This window comes from Cydia pomonella, chromosome 17 (genome assembly GCF_033807575.1).
Source record: "Cydia pomonella isolate Wapato2018A chromosome 17, ilCydPomo1, whole genome shotgun sequence".
Lineage (NCBI taxonomy): Eukaryota > Metazoa > Arthropoda > Insecta > Lepidoptera > Tortricidae > Cydia > Cydia pomonella.
In genome coordinates, this window is record NC_084719.1 from 7,735,858 (window position 1) to 7,761,263 (window position 25,406).

Consider the following 25,406-nt stretch of genomic DNA (forward strand, 5'->3'; position numbering starts at 1 on the left):
AAATTACTCTTTTTTTTTTTCTTTATACCAATTATGCAAACATGAGTGATCTTCTACAGGATGCGGTGAGATATAATAAATTACTCTATGGCAGTGAGAGCTGCAGCAAGCTTATGCTTGCATACAGTGCATGTGGCTGGAGCAAGTGAAAGCGCGAGCTACTTGCGCGTACAATAGGCACGCACGGCACATACATGTATAATATGCGAGCACAAATATTATAATTCACTATATTTATTAGTTTCCGAACGATGCTCGTTGGCAACTAGACCGTCATTGTCAACTTGTCAAGTCAATGTCGTTAACTCGTTTCGTTATAATGTCTTAATGTCAATTGAAATAGTGAGCTCCGCCGGGCAAAATTATCAGTAAAACGAAAACAATAGCTAAGAATAGTTTGAGTTTATACTTTTATAGGTACATTGATTAGTGATTACGTGTTCTCGTATAAGATATAAGCATCTCCATATTTGCAAGCTTCAATAACTAAAAATTCAAAACCAGGATTTCAGACTGCAATTGCGTTTCGTCTTTGATTTTTTTAAATACAATATTGACTGGATCAAGGCTGCATCGATGAGTCCTCCATAAATGTCGAAGTTGCGAAGCCTGTTCCGCCTGAAATCAAAGTATTTTCTGCGGAACCGTAGTAATAACTTTAGTCAGATGAATGCAGAAGGGTCCACATTTCCGGGCCGTAAGCCGCCGGTAGAGGCTCTGAAAGACCTTGGATATGCTTTCAATTCAAGTAAGTATTTTACTGTAAAAGATATCTGGTACCAAAGTATTGAGTAGTTAAGTTGTAAGTATGTAAACATTTAGGTTATGGTTAGGCCTGATGACTGTTTCAAATGAGTTTGCAAAATGGTTTTGGAAAAAATATTTTGTACAGCATCTTCGTATTAGGACATTTAATTCTTAATTAAAACTTTTCCTAAGTGTGTGGTGGTCAATAATTGTGGGTTCAATTATTCAAACCTGCTATAGAAAGCAGAAAACTGTTCCTCAAAAAATTAATTAAGATCAATAAATCAGACAAATCAGGACTTTTATAGAATAGAGTAGAAATAATGAATTTGTAAGCACAAGCACAAAATAGAAAATTTAAAACAAATAAGGGAGACATAAAAAGGAGAAAGTGCCACGAAATAGTCATACAGAAACAAGAGGTTTAGGAAATGAGTTTTAAAGTAGATTACTGTATGTACACTGCATGGGGTACAGTCAATTAATTATTTTGCTTCACATATCTGCATATAAATTTATTTACAAGATTGTTCAGCCAATAACTTTGTTGACTACATAACTTTCCAGAAGGGGAGCTCAGAAAGATTGTAGATGGAGTTCCTGGGGAGGAGCCATTTGAGTTTAATGTGAGTGAGCTACAGCAGGAATGCCAGGTGCACTATGAGAATGTTGGCATGGTTGTCACTGATTATGTCTACCATCTGTTAGAAACACAGGTCAGTGTATTGAAGACTAAGGGTCCTTTCCCTGTACCAGCATCCTTTAAGCCAGTGGTTCCTAAACTTTTCAGTCCTGTCACCCCTAAGACTAACTAGGGATCCTGATTTTACCCCTCCTACCAATAATCATCAATAATGTTTTTTATAGGTCTAATCTTTGTTATCTTTAATGAAGCTTATTACCCCTGTGAAATACCAGTTTTACCCCCAGGTTAGGAACCGCTGCTTTACGCCTTTTGACAAACATTGTGGCCTAGTGGGTAGTGACCCTGCCTATAAAGCCGATGGTCCCTGGTTCAAATCCTGGTATTGGCATTTATTTGTGTGATGAGCACAGATGGTTGTTCCTGAGCCTTGGTGTTTTCTGTGTATTTATATCGTCTCTATTCTTATTCAAACTCGTATCTGATATACATATTTAATATATAGATAAGAGGTTGAATAAGTAAAGACGATATATATTATCATTGTCTGAGTATCCACAACACAAACCTTATTAAGCTTACTGTTGGGTTAAGTCAATTTGTGTAATAATGTCCTATAATACTTATTTATTTGAACAGACTAGGTTTAAAAAAAACTCAATGCAAGCCTCATTGCCACTTTATAGTTAATATGGAGAAGATGCCAATTTATTGCAGAGAAAAACTTCATAGGGAATGAACTTTTATATTTGTATATGTTGCTTAGACACGGTCAGGTAGAAAAAGTTTCACTCCTTGGGTTTTACCAAGCTTTAGTATGTGTGCAAAACCGACAAAAGACCTTTTAGATGGTCATTCCTTATAAATGGTCTTCTCCATGTTAACCTTAGTGGTCATTTTTGCCAACATCTGATTGTGCTCTATAGTATAGGGTTAATAAAAGTTTGTGGCCCGTTCTCCTTGCACAGGTTTCCTCATCACTAAGGGTCGTGGCCACTTCTAGGGAACAGCTCTTTGACAATTTGGCACCACCTCTTTCTGTCTGTTGCCGAATGTAGGGCACTGTTGAGCGTTACATCAAGGACTGACCGAATTTGGTCTGTCCGCCTCATTGGTAGTGATAATGTTTAGGGAGAGCTAGAAACTGGTGGTTTTAATTGCCTGTCAGAACTCAAAAAGAAAAGTCAATATTTACTATGAAAAACTCAGCATAAGAGTGTATTTTCATTTGTCCCTGCTGGGCACAAATGAGAATAGGTGTATTCATATGAATGATTCCCATTCGTCCTCACCTCATGTAGGGCGGCGGTCATGTGGGGCAAGGACAAATGGGAATACACCTGCATGAGCGAGATTTTAAGCCTTATAGTTTTATCCATTTGAGGCATTTTACTACTTGTTAATTAAATGTCATGTACTGACAATATCTCTTAGTTTGAGTCAGTTATTTTAACCATTTGTACCAATTGTTTACCTCGCATATTAAACTTTACAGGAGAATATGATGAGGCTCCCGGTCCCTTCTGAGAGTAAGCCGGCAAGTGGCACTTTCATATTTGCCACCAAGGAATATGAGACAAAAGATATCCTTCTCCTGCTCATACACGGCTCAGGTGCCGTACGCGCTGGGCAATGGGCGCGATCGTAAGTTTATACCTACTGAATTCTGATCTCTGAAGTTCTCAACAAAGGAGTATGAGACAAGGCACCTTTCTCCTGTGCTATGCTACACAGCCTATATTCCTACTTTAAATACATGCCTTATATTTTTTCAGTCTCATCATCAACGAAAACCTCGACAAAGGTACCCAAATACCCTACATAAAACGCGCAGTGGCCAAAGACTATGGAGTTCTAGTGCTAAACACTAACGACAACTACCTAACAACCGGCAATAAAATACCGAAAAGCGGTACACCAGATGAACACGCGCAGTACGTGTGGGACAAATACGTTGCCAACGCGAGAGCCTCGTCGATCCTCATCGTGGCTCACAGTTATGGTGGCGTGGTGACTATGAATCTGGCTATTAAGAATAAGAACGAGTTTAAGAAGAGAGTAAAGGCTATAGCCATGACTGATTCCGTTCACGGGTTCTCTAGCAAGAGTATACCGGATTATGTTACACAGGTAAAATTAAACTACAGACTCTAATTAACTGACCATTTTAAACTTTATGCCCTTGCAATAAGGTTCTTGAATGGTTAGTTAACAGTTTAACAGAATAAATAATAGTACTAACAGTGTAAATAGTGGCACGTCACGCGTGGAATAAAATGCGTTACTGTCACAGATCTTTCTTACTCGGTAATCTCGGTATAGTCATTCGTTTTCAAGGTGGCCGTAAACTCATTGTTTATTGTAAGTAAAACCGCATGTATGTGCTACTTACCTGCATAAAAAAAAGTTTGATCACTTTAACCGGTTCTTGAATTACAACTCCTATGGAAATCGCAATAAGATTCAAAATGAACTAATTTTAAAAGCTATTTGCACATCCTAGCTTAACCTCTTAATGCTCATGGTTCTACCTATGAAATTTGAATCATTTACAATCGAAATAGAGTTGTATTTGTTTTGTTTCGTGCAATTTTCAAACAGAGCAAAATCAACTCTACTACATTTTACTGGCAAACTTTGGATATTATTCTTGTATGTCTGGGCCTGCATAGTTTGAGAATTAGAATTATCTAATTCTCAAACTATGCAATGGGATGTGCTAGCAATTATTTAATTTTATACATATTATGTAACAAACGTACGCAATATTTAGTTGTTTTCACACATTTATTTTAATCTGTTACAGACTGCAACAAACTGGATATCATCAAACAAACCTTTGGATACACCCATGTCCACCAGAAAGGGAGAAATACCGATGGTCTCGGCTGGTACGCATTGTTTACTTTTTAATTACAAGCTTATAAATGCCATAGTAGGTAGGTAAGGTGCAGAAATAAGATCAGCTTCACATCACATTGATGCAATCTGATCACTGATTGGGTTGATGTTATGAAAACCTAACATAGTGCGCATGGTCTGGCCTCAGATTTGAGTTATATGACAGTCACTGAAAATGCTCTCATTCTGTAAATACAAAACTGCTGCTGCTAAATACAAAAACGCAAAACTGCTGCTATCAGTGTAGACGCAACACTGCTGCTATACTATCCGCAAAACTATCTGGCCGGTCAGGTCATAATGCCATCTCTTTCACTCTTGGTTGTTCTTAACAAGGGTAAAGGAGATAGCATTATGATCTCAGTGGCCAGTTAGTTTTGCGGCAAGTATAGACAAGTAGACATGCAGAACTGCTGTTTGAAATTAGTTATTTGATATTTTTAACTTTATTGACGGTGTACAAGGTCATTCTTTCCATATGCTGAATATTATTACAAATATGTTTTGTTACAGGCCATCCAAAACACGAAATGACTTCATATTCATGCATGGATTCTGTGTTCAACTTTATTGAAGAAAAATTAGCCAAGAACTGAATGTTGTTGAATTGTTTGTACAATAATATACCTATTAAGATATTGTTCATGAGAAGTATATGAAAGCAGTAGTGCATATATAAAATAAATTTTTGATGGTAAAATGTATTTAGATTAATTAATGTCTCTTGTGTCAAAAGTAATGGTCTTGTCTTTTGCACAAACATTTTTTATAACAATATTTTGTATAAGAATTAGGAATAAGGATTTAATTATCAATGAATCCAACTGTGTAACAGTATCAATTTATACATATAATATATGTTTTAATTACAATAAGTCTATTTTTTCTTTCCCTTAGAGTAATTCTTCATCCAGTATTTGACATCTTGTTTATTCGCTCGGACACCAAGGACAGCAGATTTAGAGTTGACATCTTTCATCACAAATGGTGAGAATCCAGCTGTGTAGTCAGGGTCCAGAGCATTAGTTTTGTTGCGTGCCATTTTAGTCGCAAACCGTTTATGAATATGTTGGTCTTCAGTTAAAATTGGGTATTGGAAATGTTGACCACCTCTTGGAGTAGGCAAGCTAAAACGTTTTCCTCTGGCAGTCAATGGTTTTCTCCCATTAATGTGAATGTGTTGATTCCCTTCCTCATCTATACTCACACCAACCTTTTTCAAAGTGGCATGTCCACATTTAGGGCAGAAAAGCTTTGTCATCACACTGGTAGTTTTGAAACAGGTTGTGCAGCGAAATATAAATGTGCGGAGTTGCCTTATTATGCGGCCATCAATAGCTGTTACATTTAAACCAATTTGTTTAAGGACATTTTGCATGGCAAAATCTGAAGTTATTGTAGCAACTTCCACCGCCTTGTCTTCAAATTCTCCCATGTCCATTTCTTTCTTCTTTTCTGCCAAGTTGCCTGGTGTTATCCATTCTCCACCATCACTGTCATCAGACTCAGAATATTCTTCACTGTCTGATTCCTCATCAGAAGATACTTTACTAATAAGATTGTCTACATCTTCACCATCTCTTAAATCCATGCTTTTTATTTGCTCAGCAATATCTTCAGCTAGTTTCTGGTCTTTAGCATTATCATCTAGAAGGTTCTGTACATCAAAATGTACTGCATCAGAACCTTCTATCTTTATATTAGACCAGTCTGTGCCCTGTTTGGCACCATTTGCGCCAGGTATGTTAATTTTGGACCAGTCTACTGGCTTAGGAGTGTCTTCATTACCTTTTGGTACTTCTGTAGGTTTCGGTTCTTCCACAGGCTTAGATTCTTCTGAGGGAGTTGACTCTTTCTCATTTGAATTAGTTTCATTTTCAACATTGGAGTTAAAGTGAGGCAGGCCAGTAACTTTAACTGTTCTCTGCATAGTCGGCTCAGTTTTTAGGTGTTTTACACCAACCTTTTCCTTCTCAATCTGGTAAGCCAGAGCTATAACCTTAATGTCTGTGGCAGAGAGACTAGTATAGTCACCAGTTTTTTTAGAAAATTCTGTGATAAACTTAATATTTTCTGTGAAGACGTCCTTAACTTTTAAGTCGTAGGGCAGCACGACGAGTTTCCTTCTTTGTCGATCGTTAGTGATTTCGTCAATTACCTCTTGAACGGTGTACATATTTTCAGCCATCTCCTGAAGATTAGCAGCTCTGATAAAAGCTGTGGTATCCACAACTAAATGTTGGATTTTCTTCGACATGATTACTGATTTATAAGAATTACTACATGAACTAACGAAAATCAATTATTTTATCAAAATAATAAAATCCCATGTGTTTAGCGAGCAGCTAAATGACATTTGTTTTTTTTTTAAAGTTTAACTAGGGAGTGGCATGCTGTAACCTAACTTTTAACCGATTTTCTTACATATGGTATCACCATCGGACGGATGCATCCGCTCCTATCGTACAATCTGTCCGTTTGTCTGTTTGTCTCAAAGGTCAGGGGGCCTACAGCAAAAACCGAAGTTCACAAATTGCGGGATCCTTGTCTTTTACTCTCACTAAGACGTAATTAGAGTGACAGAGAAAAAATGCCCGCAATTGACGAACTTCGATTTTCGCGTTTATAGCCGTTTCACTGAAACTGTCAAACGGACTATGTATTGTTGTATCTGTGATATAGACTTTTTCTTTGTTTATGGTACTTGTCGAATTTAGAGAAAAGTCGAAACGAAAATAATTTCGATATTGTAAATGTAAACATATTCGTATAATTTTGAAATTATTGGGTAATGTACTTATCGTATAAGGCACAGGGTTTCAATTATAGTTAAGAATAATGAGTTCAAAAAAGGGTAAGCGTAATTTGGGGAACAAGCATTTTCCTATAGCGGAGTCTGTTAGCATTGCCCTGAAAATCCAGTTGGATAAGTTTTTAAGTGATGAAAATGAGACAGAGCTCAAGTTCCCGACGTTTCTGTCGGCACAGGAACGTGGTTTCATCCATGAGACTGTTGCCAAGCTGGGTTTGAAGTCAAAATCGCGCGGGAAAGGTGAGTAGTACCAATTATATAGGTTACATTTGGCCAATTTGGCATTTTTTTAAATTCCTAAAGATTGAAGTAACTAGTAATACGTTATTTGCATTATTAATTCAGTATGGTGCGAAATATTTTCCTATAAAGCTTTTACTTATAGAATATATTTAGGTCACACAGAGTATTGTGAAAGCCATATTTAATTTTTTTAGGCAATTTGACTACATCATAGAAATCTGTTGTAGAGCAGTAAAAATTCTTTGACTAATAATGTTTATAGTAAAAAAATCATTTGGTCTTACAGCCAGGTTGGTTAACTTCCATATTGAAATATTCCTTTATAACAATAATTTATGATCATAAATGTTATTCCAGGTGTAAATCGTTACATAACAATATACAAACGGACCGGTTCCACAATAATCCAGAATGACGCCAAGCTCATCCTGGATTCAAACATGCGCTGCAGCATCACGGAGCTGTTCAACACATTCCCTATCACCAGCAAAGAGAAGGATGACTTGAGCTGCTGTCCGGAGAAGGAACGGAGCCCTCAACTGGCTCATAAGCCTGTTGGGCAGCTGAATAATGGGGTTGCTCAAGTGAGTTACTCAATACTGAGCCATCTTATTCTTTTAACAAGCTTTTAGTTAGTTTCGCCTGTCCCATTGTTTGTCTGTAATCAAATCTTGCAAGTTAAATTTGATCCATTTCCTGGTTTCCAATGAAGCTGAAAATTGGCATACATATGTAAGTCGGGTGACAATGCAATATTATAGTGCTATGGAGCTGATCTGATGATGAAGACAGGAGGTGGCCATGGGAACTCTGTGATAAAACAATGGAATCTAATTGTGATTGGAGTTTTTAGAATTGGCTCAATGAGTATTAGTTGCCTGTGGAAAAGAAGTACAGTCAGCGATAAAAGCTTGTACCAAAAATGAAATGTTTGCTATAAACTTATTTTAAATATAGAAACATTCTGCCTGAGTGACTACTTTTGTTGGGGATCTCACTGCACTGACCTGCATAAACCAGGAGTATACACCATTGAGTTTAAAGATCAAACGTCACCAGAGATCATACAAAGAGTGTTAAATCCTTGCATAACTTAGCATTATATGGTTGTTACCTAGTTCGCGAAAGTCACCTATTAACAATGAACTTGTTTCGAAACCTAAGATGTAGGCATTTAATCAGTATTTTTTTTTTCATATTAACCAATTACCAATGTTAGTAGGTAATCTTTAGAAATTGTGCTTATAATATTTTCCATTTATATTGCGATATAATCGCCGAAATTCGGGAGAGCACATGGGAATGCCTACCTGACAAATCCAGACTGGTTTTGTAGAAGTACCCTCCTATTTCAATACACTACAAATCTCATTTAATGTGTAATGTAAAAAATATTAGAAGAATGTCAGACTTATGCACAGGATTTCATTTTCAGGTACCCAGTACAACATATAATCCAGATTTAGTAAAGTTTAGAGAAAAGTTGCCTGTTTACGAGCAGAGACAGGAGCTACTGAATGCCATAACTCACAATCAGGTAAGTTCCATTTTGATTGTCTGTAGGGAAAAATGTTTTACAAATTCTTTAAAAAATAAATGAGCCTGCCTATAAAATGTAATGTGAGAGGTGTACAATAAAGTACACCTCTCACATAGATTAGATTAGGTGTAGTATTAGATCTATGTATAGTATTAGATCTGTGTATAGTATTGTACTGTACACATCACATACCCAAAAAATATTAGTTACCTCAGACCAACTTTTGCCAGCTAGACCAAAATTTGCCTTTTTTTAATGTTGAAAAATATAGACATTAGCCGGGTCCACACAGAGCGAGCATACGCGCGAGGCAATTTCCTCACACACAAAACGACCAGTGTAGAGTGCCTCGGCCGAGGCGGCGCGCTCGGGCGAGGAAAACGCATGCATCGCCTCGGCCGAGGCACGTCTATACTGGCCGGTTTGTGTGGACCCGGTTATTGAACAACAACATATTGGGATCACAAAAGTAATGGAAAAAACAACTGTTAAATTTGGAACCATGCTGTTGTCAAATAACGCTATATTTGCAGGTGATCATAGTAGCAGGCGCCACCGGCTGCGGTAAAACCACACAGTTGCCCCAACTAGTGTTAGAGCACTGTCAGCATCACAAGCAGCCTGCCCGCATCTACTGCACGCAGCCCCGGCGCCTGTCCGCCGTGTCCGTCGCGGAGCGGGTGAGGCTGTAGTCTGTAGCCTACTCTAGACATGGTCATCGCCTGTAGCCTGTTGTTGCTTGCTGCGGTTTAACACACAGCTGCCCCAACTAGTGTTAGAGCACTGTCAGCATCACAAGCAGCCTGCCCGCATCTACTGCACGCAGCCCCGGCGCCTGTCCGCCGTGTCCGTCGCGGAGCGGGTGAGGCTGTAGTCTGTAGCCTACTCTAGACATGGTCATCGCCTGTAGCCTGTTGTTGCTTGCTGCGGTTTAACACACAGCTGCCCCAACTAGTGTTAGAGCACTGTCAGCATCACAAGCAGCCTGCCCGCATCTACTGCACGCAGCCCCGGCGCCTGTCCGCCGTGTCCGTCGCGGAGCGGGTGAGGCTGTAGTCTGTAGCCTACTCTAGACATGGTCATCGCCTGTAGCCTGTTGTTGCTTGCTGCGGTTTAACACACAGCTGCCCCAACTAGTGTTAGAGCACTGTCAGCATCACAAGCAGCCTGCCCGCATCTACTGCACGCAGCCCCGGCGCCTGTCCGCCGTGTCCGTCGCGGAGCGGGTGAGGCTGTAGTCTGTAGCCTACTCTAGACATGGTCATCGCCTGTAGCCTGTTGTTGCTTGCTGCGGTTTAACACACAGCTGCCCCAACTAGTGTTAGAGCACTGTCAGCAACAGAAGCAGCCTGCCCGCATCTACTGCACGCAGCCCCGGCGCCTGTCCGCCGGGTCCATCGCGGAGCGGGTGAGGCTGTAGTCTGTAGCCTATTCTAGACATGGTCATCGCCTGTAGCCTGTTGTTGCTTACTCGGTTTAACACACAGCTGCCCCAACTAGTGTTAGAGCACTGTCAGCAACAGAAGTAGCCTGCCCGCATCTACTGCACGCAGCGCCGGCGCCTGTCCGCCGTGCCCGTCGCGGAGCGGGTGAGGCTGTAGTTTGTAGACATGGTCATCGCCTGTAGCCTGTTGTTGCTTGCTGCGGTAAAACCAGTAAAAACGCTCATATCAAGTAAAAAAAAAAAGTATTTGAAAAACAAATGTACGAAAATAATACATAGGAAAAAGTTTGTATTGAAAAGACTATGGAGCATCGAGAGTGAATAGGAAGTCGCTTTTATAACAAATACTATTGCATTTTAATGATTGCGGATGTCTATTAATTACCTACTTAAATAAAGATAAACGAATATTAAAGTTTAAACTCAAAAGAGTTCAAATTTTAATATGTTTAAACGCAAAAGCAAATTTTTATAACTTTCTCGGTAATTCTCATCCAGTAGAATGTTCTCGAGGAAGTGCGGAAATTCTCAAAACAAAGAACTCCCAAGAACGAGAATGTTCTCGCTGGCACAACACTAGTTATCAATTCATTGAGAGTTTATTTTTCTGTGACAGAGTAGTTATAAAGTCAAAGAAACGTAATTGTTGATTTAAAATGTATATTGAAACTAATAAAATAACATTAATTTTATGCAACACTAAAAAAATCCTTACGAAAACTGACTTGAGAACATAATTATAACATTCCCAGGTAGCATACGAGCGTATGGAGAAGATCGGACAAAGTATTGGCTACCAGATCCGCCTGGAATCTCGTGTGAGCCCCCGCACCGTGCTCACGTACTGCACCAACGGCCTCCTGCTGCGCACTCTTATGTGCACCGACACACAGTTGGCGGGTGAGTTTACATTATACTAGGTCAGGGGTCGGCAAACCGCGGCTCGCAAGCCGAATGGGATTCTTTGGACTAGTAACTACGGCTGTTCCAGTCAGCCAAACAAATAAACCTAGAGGACTTGGACCAGTGAAATCAACTTTTGGTTGGCCGAGTTGGCTCTTCTCTCGAAGCGTTTACGACCCCTGTGCTATACTTCGTTCTTAATTTGAAAAAAGCTTGACGTGTCTTTTTATTGATAAATGATAATTATTGAAAGAGTTGAAGAAGATTTTACTAAAGTGTTTTTTAATAAAAATACACGTCAAGATTTCTTACCTTCTTTCTAATGCAAAAAATAAATTATCGGTAGGTGAACGCGTGAAAATAGGTTTTAACTTTAAGTTTGGTTACCGACTAATCCGGGACATCATCACTGTAATTGGCTACCATCTAGAGCTTTTTATTTACAATGCTTCACAATGCGGTGACTGTTTACTTGTTTAGTCTGTATTATGTAGAAATCCAACCATGACGCTATTGACGCTCCTGTAATTTCAGGAGTGACGCACGTATTTGTGGACGAGGTGCACGAGCGGGACAAGTTCAGTGACTTCCTGCTCATCGCGCTGCGGGACGCGCTGCCGCGGTGCAAGGACCTCAAGCTCATCCTCATGTCCGCCACCATGGACACGCAGATCTTCTCCAGGTCAGCTTAGATAATAAAACGTCCAGTGCCGGATTAAGACATTTTGGTGCCCTAAGCATTTCTAGACCATGGTGCCCCCTCATCAAGATTACATTGAATTTTCTTGGTAAATTGAGTGACGTTTATTGCCGCATTACTTCTGAGAATAGAATTTTCAATCCGTCACATCATTTTATCACGGAAATTGACAGAACTGCAGTACAAAGGCCGAGCTTCAGTAGGGGCTTAGCCATTGGCCATTGGTTTTTGTAAGAACAAGTACCAATGGCCACAAATGTTTTAAATAGCAAATTATTGTTTACGAAAACGGGCCTTAATAGGGTAAGTTTTAAAATTACCTCTGACCCGACGTTTCAAGGACGGCGTTGTCCCCATGGTCTCGGAGAAGACTGTGTAAAGTCGACATCATTATCTTGACGTTGGAGGTAATTTTAGAACTTAATCAAACGCGAATAAGTCCCGTTTTCTTAAATAATAATGTGTCACAATTAGGCCAATACAATTAGATTTTTTTCGACCTAAAAATACGTGTAATCCGAGTTTGCTCCACTCCAGGAGGTGTGCATAAATGTTTCCTCTTTTTTCTGTTTTTTTGCTTGTAAATCGAAAACGGTACGGCTGTCGGAAAATTTGTTCTAATTACAAGTATTATTAAAATTGATATATGAGGATCTGAAATGTAATTTAACTATGTTCTTGCAATAAAATATATTGATTGATTGATTTATTTAAGGTACCTTAATATGTATTCGTAGTCCTAAATTGTAAATTAGGTCGACATTTTTTATTTTTGGTAAAATCATGTTAATAATCCGAAAACGCTTTCTTACCAGTGTCTGATCCACTAAGTGCTATTGTAATTGATAGTGGGTTCCTTCTACATCGAGTGGTTTGGCAATCCAAAGGAAAAAATTATCTCCTAAGGATCCCAAAATGTATGCACACCTCCTAGGATAGAGCAAACTGGGATTACACGCATTTAGGACCAAATAAATGTATTAAAACAATTTCCAGCTTGCTGGGAATTAATTCCTCAAAACGCTATTTTTGGATGTAATTTGATTGGCCTAAATCGTGAAGGTGTTTTTAAAGGCAAAGTCTAAGGCTGAATGCGCGGAGCGTTCGATCAGCGCTTACGGATGAGGCCAAAGGTCGAGCTGGAAGAAAGCAAGGCTTGAATTTGACCAATGGCGAGGTATGAATAGCTGGACGTCCGCAGCATCAGATCGCGGCGCGTTATCATATAATACAACTAATGGCGAGGTGTGAGCAAGGCAGCCCAGCTGCGAAAGAGGACAGCATGGATTTGGATCCATGACCAAGCGAAAGTGGGGCAGTTTGCATAAAGTAGAAGGCCTGGCGTCGCATGAGACCTAACGCCGAACTGCAAAAGAGTGGCTTGAAATCGAACCTATGTAATCACGGTCCGCTTACTGCTCGGCCTTTGCCTTAACTCGAAAGCGCAACTTGATAAGATGCTTTTGTTTTTCGGCCTTCGCAGGGCCCTTTATTACACTTTGACAATTAGGTCGCAGGATCGCGGCTCTGCAGCAAGTCGGCCTGGCCGACACATCTGGTGTGCAAGAGACCAAAATACGCTACAAAATCGGTAATCTACGTCGAGAAAATCGGTTGGCCACAAGTCCGACGGTAAGATTTTTTGGCCATGAGCTTTGATGAAGGTTGGAGATGTGCTTACGTGTACTCACTCTCTTACGACCCTTCGTTATTAGATGGGTACTTGCACACGTATCAAAAAGTTTCGTGTACATAAGTGTAGTACACTACGACTGCGATGCTGATGCAGCCTGCGCGTTTTTTTTTCCTATGATTTTGGTGCCCCCCTAGACGTGGTGCCCTAAGCAAGTGCTTATTTTGCTTAATGGTTAATCCGGCACTGAAAACGTCTATATCGCTAAGTGAGCCGAGCCGACGTTGCTCAACGATCGAGTTTTCAGACTTATGAACCAGTAGCTCTATTAGCCAGCAGTACATGAGGGCGGCCGCGACCGGAAGACGCTACAAGCATAGAGAAATAAATAATCTAAAATTATTTATTTTATAAATATATAAAAAAACACATTTATAATAAGTTTTAAGCGTGCTTTGCGAAAACATATTACTGATAATAAGTAAGTAAGGAAACTAACATATGGAGCAGGGACCGGAACTGTTTACCATTATAAGGGTTTTTAAGCGGGGTTTTATAACGCTGGTTTTGAGAAACCATGTCATTCTGGTTAAGCTTATCAACGGCTTATTGCTTAAACAACTAACGTCAGAACCCTGTTTAGGGTTTTAGCGGTAAGCGGTTACGAACTCAACGCAAAATATATTGATCCTTATTATCATAGCTCCTCGATTCATTCTTATTTGAAAAACCCGAACGTCGTTCCTGTGAGTTAATCAAGCTAAGCCGAAACCCTATCCTATAGGGTTAATAAGTTATTTAGCATTGATCGCAAAGAATTTTGGGCTAAATTTTAATACAGATACACCTTATTTTGATTGGAGTTCTTCGAATTATCGAATAACGCGCCGGCAGGCAGACCAATAATCGTTTTTAATTTGCGTTATCACATTTCGTTTTTTTTGGTCCACCTTTGTATCCATAAACGAGACGACTTCATCTTATACCGTTCTAGGTATTTCAACAATTGCCCAGTAATAACCATCCCCGGCCGCTTGCACGACGTGCAGCGGTACTACTTGGAGGACATCCTGAAACTGACGCAATACCGCACCAAGAAGATGGTTCAGGCCGAGAGAGAGCTCAAACATAAGCTCAAGTCTGGGCAGAGCTACTGGTCACATCTTGAAGGTATTTTTGTACATTACACTTAAAAATACCTTCTTACGTAGGGGTACTTGATGGAACTAATTTGAGAAACATCAACAAAAAAAGCATAGGTCCCCGTCTGATTTCGTAATAGATATCAAATTTACGTAGTTCTGTCCAACCGAAATCTAATCTATTTCGAAGAAGAAACTACTACCTTATAGTTTAGGCTATACAATGGAGGAATGCCTTTATCAAGTATATATTTGCAGGCCAGAAGCAGACAGAAGAAACCAACAGCAAGGACAGCAAAGAAGAGAAGGAGGTGGCGCTCGAGCCCGCTCTGCAGGCTGACATGGACGAATTTCTAGAAGAGTGCTTCAAGGAAGGCAGCTTGGTAAGTGTTAAGGAATTTCTCCTACAGGAACCCTCCATATCACAAGTCGGAGTCATATTTCTTTTACAATGTTCTTTGATTTACTGGTAAGAATGGCTGTTTTGCAGGGGCTGGAACTTTGGGAAAAGCGGAGAACCACAGTGAAAATATATAGTTTATTTAGTATAAACCCCCTACTATTGATTTTGTTTGTTTAGCTATAGATGAGCTAATGTTAGGTGAACATTTTTCATTCCACCAGTTCAAGCTGAAAAGCCCACTTGGTATTATCTCTGCTTGGATTGATCTCCCAAACAAATGTGGAATTTTACGCGTTTTCTACTGACAAAATTGTCTTGCCAGAGTATAGTATATTACCGCGTGTGCGCAGTACGCATTTAATAGCGACGCGCCGGTTTTGCTACCGAAGGGCGCACGATACGGTCGGTGTTGCCGCTCTGCCGACCGGAGGTAGTTGGAATGTGTTCGTGATGTTGAGTAAGTGTGTGGGTTCGCAGGACTCGTTCTGCCAGATCCTGTACATGTACCTGTCGGAGGGCGTGCCGGTGCAGAGCGCGCAGGCGGGCTCGGGCCGCACCGGCCTCATGGCGGCCGCGCGCCACGGCCTCACCGACACCGCCCGCCAGATGCTGCAGATCGGTGCGTCATTATGAACTAAATATTTATCTGTAATAAACATTCCTTAATAAAAAAAGATTGTTTAAAGCGATGTTTTCTTTTGTATATTTTCGAGACCTGTGTTGAAAGACTTGAAAGTTAGGAAAAATATTGGTCTTTTTAATCAACTTAAAATATATATCTTTTATGAAATAAATACGGATTTATCGCATTTAATAAAAAGAACAGCAGTATAAGTAGTGTAATGTCTATCTTTTAAATATTTAATTCAGGTGCGGACCCGACGGTGAAAGACAAGAACGGCAAAACCGCCCGGGACTACGCCCTCGAGGCCGGCCACAGCGAATGCGCCGCGCTCCTCGCTTCCCTCGGCGTCCCCGTGGACCCCAAGGAAACCGAGGACAACGCTGCCGACAACTTCCTGCTTGATGTCTACCACCACACCGTCTCCGAAGATTTCATCGACCATGATCTCATGTTGGCCCTCATTAAGCATATACATATCAACCTCCCTAAAGGCAGCATACTGGTCTTCCTACCCGGATACGACGATATAGTGACACTTAGGGACTTGGTACAGAATTGCACAGAGATGAACGCGTTAAAGTATCAAATATTTACGCTGCACAGTAACATGCAGACTCTCGATCAGAAGAAAGTGTTCAATCCTCTCCCGAATGCAAGGAAAATCATCATCTCGACGAACATAGCGGAGACGTCGATCACTATAGACGACGTAGTGTATGTTGTGGACTCATGTAAGGTTAAAGAAAAGTACTATGAGTCAAGTGGTGGAGTGTGCTCGTTACAATGTGTGTGGACTTCTCGAGCCGGCTGCCAGCAGCGAGCTGGCCGCGCTGGTCGCACCAAACCCGGACATTGCTTCCATATGTGCTCCAAGCGAAGGTTCCAGACCTTACCGCTCAACTCCATCCCGGAGATCCTGAGGGTGCCTCTGCAAGAACTGTGCCTTCATACGAAACTGCTAGCCTCCGGAAATACGCCTATAGCGGACTTCTTGTCAAAAGCGTTGGAACCCCCTTCGTTCCTGGCTGTAAGAAACGCCGTAACGCTTCTAAAGACCATAGGAGCACTGACCCCTATGGAAGATTTGACGGAAATCGGGCAGCATCTTCTAGATCTAACCGTGGAGCCGAAATTAGGTAAGATGCTCCTGTACGCGTGCGTCATGAAGTGCCTCGATCCGATCCTGACGATCGTCTGCAGCTTAGCCAATAAAGAGCCGTTCCAGATATCCATGAACCCGGAGAATAGGAAGCGGGGGAGTATGGCGCGGAAGGAATTCGCGGCGGACTGTTATTCCGACCATATGGCGTTGTTGAGAGCGTTCCAAGCGTGGCAGAGTGCAAGAGCGAATGGTGCTGAACGAGCGTTCTGCGCTAAGAACTTAATATGCGGGGCCACGATGGAGATGATAGTCGGTTACAGAGCGCAACTGCTCGCTCAGCTCCGAGCGCTGTGCCTAGTCAAAGCCAGAGGCTCCGGCGACATTAAAGACGTCAACCTCAACTCTGAGAAATGGCACGTCGTCAAAGCCGTCCTAGTGAGCGGTCTGTACCCTTCGACGGCCCGCGTCGACCGAGAATCGGGAACGTTAAGGACTTCAAAGGAAGTGAAAGTGGCCTTCCATCCGAGCTCGACATTACATCGCGGCGACGGTATAGCGGGCGCGCAAAAATCCGTACAAAACCTGCCGACGGATTGGGTTGTTTTTGAGGAGATATCCAGAGCGGGCCGATTCTGCTTCATACGATGTTGCACGTTGGTGACACCCCTGACCGTGGCGTTATTCGGTGGGCCTTTAAGATTACCGCCCGGGGCTCTGACGCAGCGAGCGAATCCTCCAGGGTTGTCGAGCGATTCCGACAGCGAAGCGGACGAGAACAACTCCTCACCTGACACAGCAGTGCTAACCTTAGACGACTGGATGGCTTTCACGGCGGACGCATCAGACGCTATAAGCGTCTATTACTTGAGACAAAAGCTCTGCGCGTTGGTTATCCGTCGCATGTCGAACCCTGCTAAACCAATGACGCCTCTAGACGAGCAGATCTTAAGCACTGTCGTGCACGTTTTAGCGGCAGAGGAGAAAAATGTAGGTCTCAATCAGCCGTCAGGGATAGGTCAGAGACCGAAGCCGTTGACGGTGGACGCGCCGAACTGGCGGACGAGAGCCGAGGAGGAGCAGTACAGGCACGACGGGAAGTACTACCAGCAGCAGTATCAGCAAGACTACCAGCAGAACTACTACCAGAACCAGAACGCTTACTACCAAAACGTAAGTGCTATATTTTGCTTATCTTGAGTATGTAAAGAAAAACAAAAGTATACCGAGTTTGTTATAACCTTGTTTAGCTTTCATAAATAGGCGGGCCCATACAGAGCGAGCATACGCGCGAGGCAATTTCCTCGCGCACAAAACGTCCAGAGCACACGTTTTCCTCGGGCGAGCGCGACCTTGGTCGAGCCGCTTTTTCGGCATGCTCAAAGGCGTCTCAGTCGTTTGCCGCGCGCTGGTCGGGACGTGTTTGTTTGGTGCTCGTGGTTATTTTGTTCCGTACATCAAATTGGAAAATTGAATAAACACCAATTTTGCAAATTAATATCCTTTTACGTAGCAAATACATGATATGGGATGCTTGAGATCCCAATTATACGAATAAGGGAATTAGAGAGGATTGATGTTTAATTTGATTGTAAATTTAATAAATAGACGGAGACTGGTGTACGAGTTTTCCATCGCTAACTATCTGAAAGTGATACCTTTCTTCAATTTGTGTCTTGCCATTTAAGTTTTACGTGTAATTATGAACATTACAAGTCAAATCACTCCTTTTTTTATGCGTTTACAATTTGTCTGTTGTCAAGTTGTCTTGACTCCATTTTCTAACCTCAATGTAGCCGATTTCCGTATCGTGATTGATAATTATAGATTTGTTGTACCCATAATCTTTTGGAACTTGTTCTTTTTCGTTTTTTTCTTTTGGATTGCTTTGAAAAGCAAAATAAAACATAGACGAGCCACGGCAGTGATTATGTGCAGCACCATTTTGAACAACAGACTGAGGGAGGCAAAAGTTACCACGAGCATGCGGCCGCGCGATGCCCGAAGTATGCCGCGCGACGCCCGACGTATGCCGCGCGACGCCCGACGTATGCCGCGCGACGCCCGACGTATGCCGCGCGAGGAAATTTCCTCGCGAGGCTGCTCTCTCTGTGTGGACCCGGCTTATTATAATTTCTTTTTTTTATTTCAAAAATTTATTGATGGCGCTGAAAATTGGACTCAGACCAAGGTAACTGTGCACGAACTTGACAATAAGAATGATAAAAGCTCCGCACTTGAAACGTTGAACGTGCATACGTTTTAGGGTGCGGCTCCATTGAGGCGGAGCGGAGCGGAGATGTGACGAATCGATCAATCACATTGAATAAAAAACTCCGCTTCGCTTTAATGAAAATATGTTTTTGGTCGATTCGTCACATCTCCGCTCCACTCCGCCTCAATGGAGCCGCACCCTTAACATGTTTCGAATCTCGTGTTTATACTGTTAATTACTTACTTAGCTAAAAGTGAATTATCTAGGTAGCATATTGGCCTTAATGGCTTGTGTCAAATGTTGTCAATTCAAAGTTTTATTTTCTCCGCTTGCCTTGTTCACCTACATGCAATCTCTAGTAATTTTCGTCGCGCCTTGTATTGGCGTCTACATATTAGATTGTGATGTGAACAGCGCAACGGCGTCCGCGCGGGCTGGCGCGGCGAGGCGGCGTGCCACGCGCCGGGCGGCGCGCCGCGCAGCCCGCCGGCCGGCAGCGCGCTGCTCGCCAACATCGAGAAGGCGGGCGCGCGGCCGCGCTACTTCCTGGCCAGGGACGAGGGGGACGGCGCCAGCGGCGGCCTCCCGTTCGCTCCCGCCACCGCTGCCAAGCTTATGAAGGTTAAACAGGTCAGTACGGTCACTGTTATTTGGTTATATTGTATTATAGCGCGCAGGACTCGGGCCAGTGTCAAAGTTAATATCTCTGTGGAGACTCTTGATTTGGGGTTGAAACCCCTGGTTCTAGCTGTCTAAATTGGCTGTATGTCGAAAAACAACTTCGAAGTTTTAAATATAGAGATGAATTTTAAATGAAGGTATATTTTGAGCTCGTGGCTCATATAATGTTAGTTAGGTGCAATAAAAACTTAACAAACTATACAATAAAATATTTAAACTATTAAAATTACAATACTTCACCGTTACTGCTCGTGTCGTTCAACCAGATGATAATTTAGACTCAGTCACACCTTTGAGTTGGTTACCTGGCTTAGCGTCCTCAAAGCTATACTCTGATTGTTCTTCTTTATGCATGCCATACAATTAAATAAATAATACCGGGCTTGTGAAGACCATAATAAAAATAAATAAATAAAAAAGCCTATAATTTCTCGAACACAAAAAAAAAAAAATACACATCTGATAAATGAACAATAAAAAGGGTTTACGAGAACCCCTCTATAGGGTATAGGCCTCCTCCAAGGTTTTTCAGAGCTCTGTCTGAGGCTGTTGCTATCCAATTTGGGCCAGCGACTGCCGCTAGGTCGTCTGACCAGCGCGTGCGCGGCTTGCCTCTGCCGCGCTTTCCCGTAGGTCCGGGCCACACCGTGGCTTCCTTTGTCTTACCATTTCCTTACCTACCTACCTACAACCTTACCTACCACTGTCCTTACCATTTCAGACGCGATATCGTGTTCGTGGGATTCGCGGGGTTTGACATTTTGAACTGCATTAAATATTTGCGTAAGTAAATATTTGTATATTTCAGGAGGGGCATCAAGTGATAGTGTTCGTGGCGCGCGAGTCGGCGGCGCGCTTCGTGGGCTGCGCCGCGCTCGGCGACAACGGCCTGGACTGGCTCTGCACGCACCATCTGCCCTACCATGCTGTCAGGTAATATAACACTATACCTACTTATTGTTTATTCCATAGATGCAATAATATTATAATATATGCCGTGTTTGTGGGTTGCGTCGCGTTCGGCGATAACGGCCTGGATTGGCTCTGCATACACCACCTGCCCTGCCACGCTGTTAGATAACATTGCAGATTTTTAGATACCCTTGGGTAGTATGTCAGGAGGACTATCAAGGGAAAGTGTTTGTGAACTGCGTCGCACTCGAAGACAACGAGCTGAAATGGGTCTGTATATATCACCTGCCTTACTAACTGACAAGTAACATTATGTAATATAGGTTGTTCATTCAGCGGGGCGGTATATAACGACACGTGATGTCAGTGGGCCGCGCCGCTGTGCGACAACGGGCTGATCTATTAGCTCTGCCTACACCATCCGCCCAGGAGGGCAGCTACATTATTTTCACGCCACTGTTCGGATATGTGGGAATAGATGGTCTAAAACCAAGCTGGAAAGTAGGCAATAGCTGTAGCACCTGAACCACCACTACTACAATGTTTCATTGATATCACCATCTGTCATTGCTGATCATTGTTAGCATCTGTCATTGGTAAAAGGTCTTTTTTAGGCGCAACTGTATCCTTCAAAAATAAAATTAGGTTATTTATAGGACCAATTACTTGTATTAAAAAAAAGAAACGTCAAAACCATTCCGTTCACTCTTAAGGCGTTTTTACTTTTGTAGCTGTTTGTGGTTTTATTTTAGCATAAATGCTTGTAAGTTTAGAGTCGGTTTGAAGCAAACAACGGAAAAAACACTTCAATGATAAAAAAAAGTTATGCTTAAAGGACTCGCATCCAGCCCATAATTGTTAAAAAAAAAAGTAAAAAAGGCAAATACAAGAAATAGGTATGGTATCTGTGATATAAAAATGAGTTTTCTAGTGAAGAAAATGTTCCTGATAAAAATACATCGCTTTCTTTCAACAATCGTCTTCATGCTAATATAAATATTAATTTCTTTTAAAGTACTTATAGTAATGCAAATGTTTTCTTATTTCCTCGCAGTAGTCGTAAATGCCTCGGCCAGAAACGCTAAGATGGACTCGTATTATTTGAGGGCCTCAAACTCACTCGTCCATCTTTGAGTGGTTTTCCGTCCTCTCCTACAATGTACTAATGTTACGTATTTATTTATTTATTTTTCGGAGAACCAACAGCTAATATCACAATTATCACAATAGTTTTATATATAAATAACAAAGAGCCAATTATAGGTTCCCACCAGTAGCAACAGATTAACAAATAATTGGTGGTTAGCTAGGGAATGCAAAAACCGGAGGTTTTTCCAAACCGGTTTTTTCTTCGGTTTTACCAAAAAAAAAACCGAAACCGGTTTTTAGAATCAACAATTCTTAAATTCATCGCCATGGAATAAAGAAAAGATTGCTTCACGTGTAAAAACGAATGCTAGTATAGTATATACACGATTTTATCACGAAATTAAAGACAGAATATCTGACTATTTTATTGTATTGTATGGGAATTGTCAAATGACTTTACTCTTATTTGTAACTAGGAATAGGAACAAACCAATTTTATTAAATTATTTTTTTGGTTTGTTGGTTAGACACCGATGGGATAGGTAATTTTTTCTTAAATATATGACAATATCAATTTATAATTTAATGTTATTTGTCTTAAATCAAATGGCCCAATCCGAAATTTGCTCTAAGTTTTTCGCTGTCTTCTAGTATATATTCAAGTAGTTAATTCGTTTACTGTTACTACCTTCCTTTATAAAATATTTGCTAAGTTATTTATTATGGATTTGTAAAGTAGGAAATAAATGAAACAAGCTTTGTTTCAACACTGGGAAAAATAACACAAACACAACTTTTCCAATAATGCCAATATTGCTAATACAACAATTCACGTCTCGTGTTTCTTCTTGAAACGTCAATTAGAAACTAATGGTGTTAGCTTAAACTGGGCAAACACAGGTAGTCAAGTAATTCCATTCTTTAGGGTTTGAACCACCCTTTCCTATGAGTGCGAAAGAGAAAAAAAAGGTTGTCGGTAAGTCGTTACCATCGAACCAACAAAAGACTCTAAAGCTGCCATTGATATAATTGATTACGTGGAATTTTTCTACAGCGCATCGCATAATAAAATTATAAGTAAGACCTATTATACCCATTTATATTAAAAAGTACTACTATACAATTCGTACACCAGCACGGATGTCCTGCCACTGCCAGTACTTTATAGTATTTAAATCTTTTGTATTTTGTACCGTAAAAATTCATTTAGCGTTACAAATGATCAAACGAACATAACACCACATTATTTGATTTGATGTCGATTCAACCGGTTTAGGATCGATTTATACCCTTATAATGAATAAAACATGCAACTTAGGTAAATAAAAAAACCGAATAAAACCGAAACCGGTTTTTCAAATTTTAAAAACCCGGTTTTGGGTTTCCGTCAAAAAACCGGTTTTAACCGGTTTTTTCGGTTTCGGTTAAAATCGGTTTGCATTCCCTATGGTTAGCACTAGATTATTTCTTTATCCTTTTCTTATAAATACATAACTTAAAATGACAGATGACAATGCCGAGACAAACGATTAATGGCCGATGAAGGCTCGGGGTGCGTTTATGAACAACGCTATGTATGATAAAAGTCCCCCGTGGTTCGCAGGCACGTATGCAACTCGCTGGCGGGCAACAGCCGCGTGGTGTCGGGCGGCGACGGCGCCGAGCTGTGCGCCGCCTCCGCGCGCGCGCTGCACGCCGCCCTGCGCGCGCGCCGCCGCCCGCCCGCCGCCGCGCCCCACCCGCACCGCCCGCACAAGCACGCGCAGTAGCCGCGTGGTGCCGGGCGGCCCGCGCCGAGCTGTGCGCCGCCTCCGCGCGCGCGCTGCACGCCGCCCTGCGCGCGCGCCGCCGCCCGCCCGCCGCCGCGCCCCACCCGCACCGCCCGCACAAGCACGCGCAGTAGCCGCGTGGTGCCGGGCGGCCCGCGCCGAGCTGTGCGCCGCCTCCGCGCGCGCGCTGCACGCCGCCCTGCGCGCGCGCCGCCGCCCGCCCGCCGCCGCGCCCCACCCGCACCGCCCGCACAAGCACGCGCAGTAGCCGCGTGGTGCCGGGCGGCCCGCGCCGAGCTGTGCGCCGCCTCCGCGCGCGCGCTGCACGCCGCCCTGCGCGCGCGCCGCCGCCCGCCCGCCGCCGCGCCGCACCCGCACCGCCCGCACTAGCACGCGCAGTAGCCGCGTGGTGCCGGGCGGCCCGCGCCGAGCTGTGCGCCGCCTCCGCGCGCGCGCTGCACGCCGCCCTGCGCGCGCGCCGCCGCCCGCCCGCCGCCGCGCCCCACCCGCACCGCCCGCACAAGCACGCGCAGTAGCCGCGTGGTGCCGGGCGGCCCGCGCCGAGCTGTGCGCCGCCTCCGCGCGCGCGCTGCACGCCGCCCTGCGCGCGCGCCGCCGCCCGCCCGCCGCCGCGCCGCACCCGCACCGCCCGCACTAGCACGCGCAGTAGCCGCGTGGTGCCGGGCGGCCCGCGCCGAGCTGTGCGCCGCCTCCGCGCGCGCGCTGCACGCCGCCCTGCGCGCGCGCCGCCGCCCGCCCGCCGCCGCGCCGCACCCGCACCGCCCGCACTAGCACGCGCAGTAGCCGCGTGGTGCCGGGCGGCCCGCGCCGAGCTGTGCGCCGCCTCCGCGCGCGCGCTGCACGCCGCCCTGCGCGCGCGCCGCCGCCCGCCCGCCGCCGCGCCGCACCCGCACCGCCCGCACTAGCACGCGCAGTAGCCGCGTGGTGCCGGGCGGCCCGCGCCGAGCTGTGCGCCGCCTCCGCGCGCGCGCTGCACGCCGCCCTGCGCGCGCGCCGCCGCCCGCCCGCCGCCGCGCCGCACCCGCACCGCCCGCACAAGCACGCGCAGTAGCTGCGCCGCCGCCCGCTCTCAATAGATATGCCGTGCGGTGTTAACAACATCTGATCGCCTAATCTGACGCCTCGCCGATAGAGCGTTCGAATATTTGTGACCACCTCGCCCACTTCGATATACCCGTTGGCGATCGTACCTTAGACGGTGGGAGGACGAATCAAATTATAAAAATCGGACGTCTGTCTTCGTTCGAGCGTTCCTTACGTTCTGTGGTATGGATATTTCGTAATTCTCTGCCGAATTACTTCGATCGTTTCACTACTTGTAGTTGATGGGTTAGATAAATAAATAAATAAATAAAAGTGTCCTATATGATGTTATGTTATACCCTCTTCCATTCGAATTAATATTCGAAAGACAAACACGCGTGTAATTCAATTAATAGTATTGACGTGAAATAAAAAAAAAGCGACAACATCATTTTGGCTCATACATACACACATATAAAACTGCAATTTTTCTACAGTACATTTGGTGCTACTTTCCTGCACGCGTGTTGAAACTTTAAAGAGCCATATGTACTGTAAATAACTTATTTTTCTATCGTCTTCTGCCAATTCCGCGCCGATAGGTATGAGAAACCCCTAATGAGCTGGACCTTTTAAACCTTATTATACATATTTAACATTAAAGTGTAAATTTATAAAATGATCTTCTTATATAAAAATTTATTTTACTAAAGTAGCTAATTCAAAATTTAAACCCAAAAGATTACGAAAATCTTTAATACACATAACAACAAATGATAATGCACGTATAAAACAAACATATGCAAAAAAAAATGCAATCCCTCTAAATAATCCCTCTGATATATTGGAGCAAAATTCATA

At 43.1% G+C, this 25,406-nt stretch overlaps 3 protein-coding genes across 5 annotated transcripts; 2 read left to right on the forward strand and 1 right to left on the reverse strand.

Annotated features, from left to right (window-relative positions):
- Positions 1–329: 329 nt before the first annotated feature.
- LOC133527212 (FAM172 family protein homolog CG10038) lies at positions 330–5,166 on the forward strand. Its single transcript, XM_061864115.1, has 6 exons — positions 330–748; positions 1,315–1,463; positions 2,886–3,034; positions 3,166–3,520; positions 4,197–4,281; positions 4,805–5,166. The coding sequence occupies exons 1-6, from the start codon at positions 592–594 to the stop codon at positions 4,885–4,887; spliced, it is 978 nt and encodes a 325-aa protein (XP_061720099.1). The 5' UTR covers positions 330–591; the 3' UTR covers positions 4,888–5,166.
- LOC133527211 (RNA-binding protein NOB1) lies at positions 5,121–6,650 on the reverse strand. Its single transcript, XM_061864114.1, has one exon. The coding sequence runs from the start codon at positions 6,546–6,548 to the stop codon at positions 5,169–5,171; it is 1,380 nt and encodes a 459-aa protein (XP_061720098.1). The 5' UTR covers positions 6,549–6,650; the 3' UTR covers positions 5,121–5,168.
- A 97-nt stretch (positions 6,651–6,747) lies between these two features.
- Positions 6,748–23,605, forward strand: LOC133527210 (3'-5' RNA helicase YTHDC2-like). 3 transcript variants are annotated; one of them, XM_061864113.1, is made up of 13 exons: positions 6,748–7,343; positions 7,704–7,930; positions 8,782–8,883; positions 9,420–9,566; positions 11,083–11,230; positions 11,768–11,915; positions 14,561–14,736; positions 14,967–15,091; positions 15,589–15,730; positions 15,982–18,008; positions 19,465–19,680; positions 20,540–20,664; positions 23,336–23,605. In XM_061864113.1, the coding sequence occupies exons 1-13, from the start codon at positions 7,130–7,132 to the stop codon at positions 23,499–23,501; spliced, it is 3,963 nt and encodes a 1,320-aa protein (XP_061720097.1). In that variant the 5' UTR covers positions 6,748–7,129; the 3' UTR covers positions 23,502–23,605. The 3 variants fall into 3 exon arrangements, with proteins under 3 accessions (XP_061720097.1, XP_061720095.1, XP_061720096.1); XM_061864111.1 differs by lacking the exons at positions 6,748–7,343; positions 7,704–7,930; positions 8,782–8,883; positions 9,420–9,566 and adding an exon at positions 9,625–10,112; XM_061864112.1 differs by lacking the exons at positions 6,748–7,343; positions 7,704–7,930; positions 8,782–8,883; positions 9,420–9,566 and adding an exon at positions 10,367–10,475.
- Positions 23,606–25,406: the final 1,801 nt, after the last annotated feature.

Coding starts and splice junctions, on each gene's coding strand:
- LOC133527212 (XM_061864115.1), top strand. CDS start 592: ATGTCGAAGTTGCGAAGCCTGTTCCGCCTGAAATCAAAGTATTTTCTG. Junction 1,464..2,885: donor ACCATCTGTTAGAAACACAG/GTCAGTGTATTG, acceptor TAAACTTTACAG/GAGAATATGATGAGGCTCCC. Junction 4,282..4,804: donor AATACCGATGGTCTCGGCTG/GTACGCATTGTT, acceptor GTTTTGTTACAG/GCCATCCAAAACACGAAATG.
- LOC133527211 (XM_061864114.1), bottom strand. CDS start 6,548: ATGTCGAAGAAAATCCAACATTTAGTTGTGGATACCACAGCTTTTATC.
- LOC133527210 (XM_061864113.1), top strand. CDS start 7,130: ATGAGTTCAAAAAAGGGTAAGCGTAATTTGGGGAACAAGCATTTTCCT. Junction 9,567..11,082: donor CCGTGTCCGTCGCGGAGCGG/GTGAGGCTGTAG, acceptor TAACATTCCCAG/GTAGCATACGAGCGTATGGA. Junction 18,009..19,464: donor AGAACGCTTACTACCAAAAC/GTAAGTGCTATA, acceptor TGATGTGAACAG/CGCAACGGCGTCCGCGCGGG.